The sequence below is a fragment of the Sciurus carolinensis genome, chromosome 1, assembly GCF_902686445.1.
Source record: "Sciurus carolinensis chromosome 1, mSciCar1.2, whole genome shotgun sequence".
Lineage (NCBI taxonomy): Eukaryota > Metazoa > Chordata > Mammalia > Rodentia > Sciuridae > Sciurus > Sciurus carolinensis.
This window is the reverse complement of record NC_062213.1, coordinates 48,033,807-48,041,764: the sequence shown is the minus strand read 5'-3', so window position 1 is coordinate 48,041,764 and position 7,958 is coordinate 48,033,807. Positions and strand designations below refer to the sequence as shown.

Sequence of the window (7,958 nt, the reverse complement as noted above, 5' to 3'; positions counted from 1 at the left end):
TGCTGTTGCCAATATGCCCTCAAGGCAACTTTCTTATCATGCATGCATGAAGTACTTAGCATCTTTTTCATTGCTATAATCTCTTTAGCAACCATACCTTCTTTTTTTTTTTTTTTTTTTTAGATAAACACATTAGAAAATTATTTTATTTGGACCCTTTAAAAAAGTATTAATTTCACCAAATCTAGAATACTGGCAGTGTAAAAGTCTTAAACTAATTTTAAAGCTAACAAATCAAAGGCACAGTATTAACACACTTAAAATAATTAGTGTTCACAAGACATTAGGAGGTGCCTTATAAGTAAAGTATTATTAACCTAGATTCAAAACTATTTAGAAATGACAATCGGGAATCAAGCCCTTAATTATTACAACCTAACAACCGTGAAGACCAAGATGCTAATTTCCATATGAAGAAACCTAATACTCATAACTCTATCAAAAACAAATCTAACTCCTAGACCTTAAAAATGAATGATCGATGAGCATAGTTTCTAGACTTGATTAAAAACGTATAGGAAATCAAGAGGTATGGAATTGATGAAAAAATGTTCTTGAAACGTAGGTTACAATACAGTAAATTACTATTCATGGCTCAAAATTAGGTCACTTAAGTTTTTAACCCCAAATTAATTTCAATGATTTGACAAGTGATAATATGCTATTTTCATATATAAACTGCTAATATCCAGTATTTGTCAAAAGGAGGCAACTGTTGTCTATCACAATCTCATACCCACTTTCCAATGGTGTCTGTAAATAGTAACAAATTCTGAACCATAAGTTATAGAAATTAGTCACAAGAGTGCAAAAAGTCCTTGGAGAAAAGTAGCCCACCTAACAATTACAAATATAAGGAAACACTTTACAAAGTTTCATCACTATGAAGATGATTTCCTCTTTGTTCAAACTTTGCACAAATGAAGAATTTTTCTTTACTGCAGGAAACAAACTGTAAATAACAGTGCATTTTTAGGCATAAATAAGTATTTATGTCTGGTTCCAGTATAATCAGGTTAATGCATAAATACTTTAAAAACACAGAAGTTCACATTAGTGGAAAAACCCCAGTTTCTCACGTAACCATTCTTCGGTTAGGTCTTCAGTATTTCTTATTTCAAATACCTTGGTTAGTTCAGCTGTTTGGACTAACTTATTCTTACTCCCAGCATACATCATCTGTTGTTCAGGCTTACATCTTATAATGGCAGCATTGTTTGTTTCTTTGCGAAAACGAAACTTTCTCAGCTTTTCCACTAAATCTTCGGCAACATCACAAACCACCAAAGACTCACTCATTTTCCTTCCAGCCGTCAGCTGCCGCAACCATACCTTCTTGACCCCAACTTTACAGGTACTTTTCTTGCCAAACTGAAAATTTTAAAAATATTTCTGCTCTGCTTTCTACTCTTGATTATCACACTGAACCTGGTTAAAAGCTGCCAACAATATCCATGCCACTGCCTCCATGTGCTGCCTTGAGATTTCCTTTGTAAGATTAATTAATCTATCATTTTTAAGTTCAATCTTACTGGAAGTCTCAGGACAAGGTCAAAATGTTGACAATTTCTTTGCCAGGATGTAACATGAGTGAATGTTAGTATAATTCCCAACAGATTCCTCATTTCTTTCTGAAACTTCATGAGCATAGTGTTTACTGTCTGCATTCCTATCAGCATTCTGGTTTCCTAAGCTCCCACCAGAAGCTTAATTGCCTATTAACTCTGCTTACCACATTCTAAGGCATCTCTATTCTACATCTCCAACCTTTTCCATAGTTCTCCCACAAATCATTTCCATAGGTTTCTGAACTACAGGATCAAGTGAGTCACAGCGAGCTCATTTCTTGGCACCAATTTCTGTGTTAGCCAGCTTTTCATTGCTGTGACCCAAAATGCCTCACAAAAACAATGAGAAGAAGAAAAAGTTATTTTGTGCTGTTTCAGATGTTCAGTTCAAGGTTGGTTAGCTCCATTGCTCTGGGCCCCAGTAAGGCAGAACATCATAGCAGCAGAGGAAAGCTGCTCACCTCCTGGCAGCCAAGAATCAGGGATAAAGAAGGAGAAGTCAGGGGGACAAGATACAATCCCCAAGGACATACTCCCAGATACCTATTTCCTTCAGCTATGTCCCACCTGCCTACAATTAGCACCCAGTGTAGACATCAATTATTATTCATCAATCAAATGAATTGATCCACTGATGAGGTTTTAAAATCTAATTATTTCACCTCTGAACATTCCCACCTTGTATCACATCAGCTTATTGGGAGACAACTCATATCCAAACCATAATGCCCAATAATTTAATTTTTTCAAATTCCTTTCTCACTGCTCTTCTCACACAATAGTAGTCTTTTCACCAACAACTCAACTTCCCCATGTAGTTCTTGTTCTTTATTAAAAAAAAAAAAATTATTGCACATTGTTTGTTCTCCCAAGCTCTGCAGTGTTCAATTGCTACCTGTATTTCAAAGAAAATGGCAAAAATCACTCCTTCTTCCCCTCAGTGGGAACTATTCTCTTTCTCTTAATATTTTCACTGAACTTTTTATTTGTGTGCATACCTAGTTTCTACCCTAAACTATAGTTATTTCTGAACAATTTGTCTCTCCTACATGGCAACTATTCCACAAATAAATGACTGAATGAGTTTATGGATTATTGACTAGATTTTTTTTTAATTTAGGCTTCAATTTTAACTCTTTTTTTTTTTTAATTTCTAAGCATACTAGCACAAACCCTATTTTCCATGCCCAGTCAATTTTTTTTTTTAATTTATCCATGTGATCTGTGATTTCTAATCTACTTTTGATGTAATTGCCATGAAGTTCACAAGTACCAATTTATTTTGAACATTATAAAGAAAAATAAGTGAGCAATTCCATTCTCTTATTAGGTGACTTCAGTCACTATTTTCTAATTTCCTGTTCCCATACCCACATCTAAATTTATGAGAAAGATTCATTAGTATAGTCATGTAGCTTCTTTACTGAAGATAAGAAGTTGCAGCATTAAGAATCACTTTAATGCAATGATCATCCCTTTTTACAGTTTTATTTCATTTAATATGACTAAGGAAACAGTTAACTTTATTTAAAGAGAAAAGTTGAGAACTACTCTAATAAACTTAAAAAAATTTCAAGTCATTTTTGTACTTTTCTTAGTTATAATTTTTTTTACTTAATCTGTAAAGGAGATAAGTTTTCTTTTTTTTCCAAGTTTTACTGAGGTATAATTGACAAATAAAAATTTTGCATATAAAAGATGTACAAAATCATGATTCAACATAAATATACAATGTGAAAAGACTACCACAATTAAATTAATATATCCATCACCACACAGTTACCATTGTGTGTGTGTGTGTATATGTCTATGTGTGTAACATTCACATCCCAATTATGCCAGGATAGGGGATACTTTACAAGAGACCAAAAAGGAAACCCAGAATAGGATAAGAGATGTATAATTCATTGTTATAGTTTAGATGTGGTGTTCCCAAAAAACTCACGGGGGAGACCATGCAAGAAGGTTGAAGGAGAAATGATTGGGTTATAGTCTTAACCTAATCAGTGAATTAATCCCTGATGGGATTAACTGAGTGGTGACTGGAGGCAGGTTGGGTATAGCTGGAGGAAGTGGTTCATTGCGGGTGTGGCTTTGGGGTATATATTTGTACCCGGCAAGTGGAGTTTCTTTCTCTCTCTCTCTCTCTCTCTCTCTCTCTCTCTCTCTCTCTCTCTCTCTCTCTCTTTCTCCCTCTCCCTCCCTCCCTCCCTCCCACTCACTACATGAACTGCTTCCCACTGCCATGATGTTCAGCCTCACCTTGAGCCACAAGGAATGGAACCGGCTTCTATGGTCTAAGACCTCTGAAACTGTGAGTCCTCAAATAAACTTTTCCTCCTTTACAATTGTTCTGGTTGGGTCTTTTAGTCACAGCTGTGAAAAAGCTGACTAAAACATGCATTGAGAAATGTTTACAGAGGAGATGCAGTGGCAATGGGCTGGACCTGTTTGATACAGTGACTCCAGTGTTTCAAAAGAACGTAGCACCTCCTATCCTTTGTGATGCTTTGTCCAGGGGTGGCTGCTTGGATGAGCACTTCCTACTCCATGGTGTTCTGGTCCACATCAGTTACAAAAGATTTTATAAGTTGGGCAACACAAGGAATGACATCATTAATTTGCTTAATTTGCTCTGTTCCTTGTATGACTAGCATCCCAAAGAGCAGCTGTCTTGGCATAAATACAAGAAAGCAGCTTCTTACAGATAACACTAATTTGCCCTAATTCCCAGCATACATAAAAGATTCAAAATAATATGTATCTGGGCATCCTGGCCCTGAGTTGCCCTCATCGTTCTCTTAACTTGGCTAGGTTTTAGGCAACAGAAAGGGACATTTAGGGACATGCCATTTTATTGTGTTCCTTAAGGACAATAAACACAGTGTGTGTGGAGGGAGTGAGGACTTTCTTAGCAAATTCCAACTATACAATCAATATTAGTAACTGTGTTCACCATGTTGTAGATTAGATGCCCGGAAGTTACCATAAGTTATTCATTTTACGACTGAAAGTTTACAACCTTTGGTAAAATATTCCCAGTTTACTCACCCTCAAGACCCTGGAAACCACCATTCTACTCTCTGCCTCTGTGTGTTTGACTTTTTTTATTATACATTTAATTGAGATACAGTATTTACCTCTTTAAATTTGGCTTATTTCACTTATTATAATAATCTCCAGGTTCATTCTGTTATGGGGCGCATCTTAAGAACAGACTGATCACCACTGAGAAGTCCAAATTTGAGAGTCTTTATTAAGCCAGCCAGCTGACTTTCTCACACAATGCCCCCAAAAAATGACTATTGGGAAAAAAGCCTGACCATAGGGTTGTAGGGATTCTCATACCAAAAATCACATCAATCATAAGAGTCTGTTGGTATGATTCAAAATTACAAACTAACATCATGAAATCAACAGAGGGGGAAGTGGATCAAAATGAACCTTACCTAGGTACAAACTAAAGAATGGTTACTAACATCCACACGATCACCGTTCACATGGTACATTGTTTAGGAGCAACAGAAATCAAAAGAGAGCAATTTTTCATTACATAAGAATTGTCATTTTGTGTTGCTAAACATGTCACACTAAGTAACTGATGATGGGGACAGAGGCGGGGTGTTCCCACGGGAGAAGCTAAGCAATTGTTGATGGGTACAGAGGTGGGGTGTTCCCATGGGAAAAGTTTATTTCCTACATAACATGGAGTCTCAGAGCAAAATGGAGTCTGTGTGGCCTATAACATTCTCATGGAACCCAATCAGTCAGCCCATCACAATTCATGTTATTGCAAATGGCAGGACTTCCTTCCTTTGTATTGCTGAATATTCCATTGTATGTATTTTCCATTGTGTGTGTGTGTGTGTGTGTGTGTGTGTGTGTACACACATATTTATCCACCCATCAGTGGACAGATTATAGACTCTTAGGTTGATTCCATCTTGGATACAGTGAATAATGCCATAATGAACTGGGGTACATATATCTCTTAGAGATGCTGATTTTATTTCCTTTGGATATATAACCAGAGGAGATATGTTTTTCTAAACTAAATGTATAACAACAGATTTTTCTACTGATATTTTCCAATTAATTATAAAAGGGAATAAATTTGCAAGCATGTCTGTTACTTTTTCCTAAATATTCTGCATTAGCAGAGAAATAACTGTTTTTAAGATTTCATGGTAACAGGTAATCCTAACTTTAAAAGTAAAATACTAAAGAAAACAAGGTAATAAGACTTAATAATGTAGCCTGTCAGATCAAAAAATGACATCAATTCCATTCTCAGAAAATAATGTTGTGGTTTTACTTTTCTGAGTTGATAGGAAAATTATTATGCTGTATAGTTGTGATTCTTCTGCCAGTCTTCAGTAAAATTCAGATTCACTGATGGAGTTGCGTGGGTATTTTGGTATAAATTAGAACACATTTAGTTGCTGGTATGGGATGAAACTACCAGTTATATGATAGATTCTTTAGTAATATTAATATATAATGAAGGAAAAAACAATAGGACTAAAAAATTCAAAATGTCATTTTGCTTCTACATTTCTTCTTAAGAAATAATAACAAATGTGAACAATTATTTAGCAACTCGGCAACATTTACCAAAAAGAAAAGTAGAAACAGACTAATGAAATCTTCAAATTATGGCCAATTCAAATCATAAAAGTAGTAGTATGCAAAATGATATAAATGGCAAAGAAAACTGTGTATGTTTTATTAATTTTAAAACCACATGCTAGGGTTGTGGCTTAGTGGTAGAGCACTTGTCTGGCATATGTGAGGCACTGGGTTTGATTCTCAGAGCTGAATACAAATAAATAAAATGAAGGTTAAAAAATTAACTTAAAAAACACATTCTAAATTATATATATGATCATATTTGAATTTTTTAAAAAAATAATTCTCCTTTTAGTCTCAATTTTCAGTTTGAAAATATGATTTAAACAAAATAGATTATATTTTTTGCTTATATTACCTGGGCCAGCACATAGGAAACCACCATATGAAGACTTCCAGGAACCTAGATATTTCTTTAGTCTTGGCACTCCACAATTCTTTAGAGCTCTGGTTTTACTTTTAATTTGGGGTGGGGGTACAGAGAATAGGGTTTTCGAGCTCTGATAAAAGTTATGAACTTTTCTCACATCAGAAAAATGACTCCCAAACCTTCCTACACTATTTCAGGCTGGGTCAAGCAGTCCATAAATCCTTCTCCAGGGCACTAACTAGGCACTACCCAGGCATTATCTGCATCTGCCTGGCTGAAGTTAGGTCATTAGCTAGTTCACATAATTCACACCTTGAAAAAGCTGTAAGGGGAGCTAGAAAATGTAGTTTATACCCATGAAACCATCTGCCCCGTCAAAACCGAGAGGAGAGTTGTTTTTCCTTCCTAAGTGGTGGTCTGTTACCGAGAAGATGAAGAAGACAAGACTGGATTCTGGGAACGTTTAGCAGTTTCTGCCACAAACAGCATAAAAGTACTTATATCTACAAACCATACCAGATTTTAGTAATATTTATTTCTGGATAATGAGTTGCTTTTAAGTTTTCTTTTGACTCCCTTTATTATTTCAAACTTACTATATGATATTAAATATTTCTTTATCAGTTCTTCTGAATTCATTAACACATCTCTCTTGATCCAGTGTGACATATTTTGTAATGGATCATGTGTGCTGTAGAAGAGTATAAATGTTCTACTAATTGAGTTCAAATATTCAGTTCCTGTACTAATTTTTGCCTGTTGAGAGACGTATATAACAATTTTCTACTATAATTATAGATTTGAAATATTTTTCCTGCAATACAATACATATTTGTTTTCTATATTTTGAGACTATATTGTCACTTCACATGAGTGTATTAAGTGCTTTACATGACTGATGAAATTTTCCTTTTGTCATTTAGTTTAGAAAAACATTTCTGGTTATATATCCCTATTAGTGATTCTGCATGAAGTTTAATTTTTTTTATATTAATATTGTTATAGTACTTTTTTTGGTTTAGTATTTCCTTTCTTATGTAATATATTTTCTGGTACACTGTACTTTTTCTGTCATTAATTTTTGTCTTCTACTTACCATTTTAGTTTACATCTTCTCCTTTTCTGTGCCTATTACATTGAGTTTGTTGGTGTTCTTTTTTAATCCTTCCAACCACTCACTTACTTATAAATTTTGTGCACTGTTTCTAAATAACTAACTTCAAAATTTTAACATGGCTATTTAACAAGATTTAAAGTTAATCAATCTCTATTCTCATCCTGAATAACTAAAGAATCTCAGTCTACTTACCTCTACTCTTTTCCCCACCCTACTTCTGCATTATTGTAGCCTAGCGATGAACAAGACCTAAGTGAAGTAGAAAGGGTGTTTT

General features: G+C 34.7%; 1 protein-coding gene across 1 annotated transcript; it reads right to left on the bottom strand.

Annotated features, from left to right (window-relative positions):
- Positions 1 to 409: 409 nt before the first annotated feature.
- Positions 410 to 1,299, bottom strand: LOC124985007 (glia maturation factor beta-like). Its single transcript, XM_047553304.1, has one exon. The coding sequence runs from the start codon at positions 1,297 to 1,299 to the stop codon at positions 1,054 to 1,056; it is 246 nt and encodes an 81-aa protein (XP_047409260.1). The 3' UTR covers positions 410 to 1,053.
- Between the last annotated feature and the right edge of the window lie 6,659 nt (positions 1,300 to 7,958).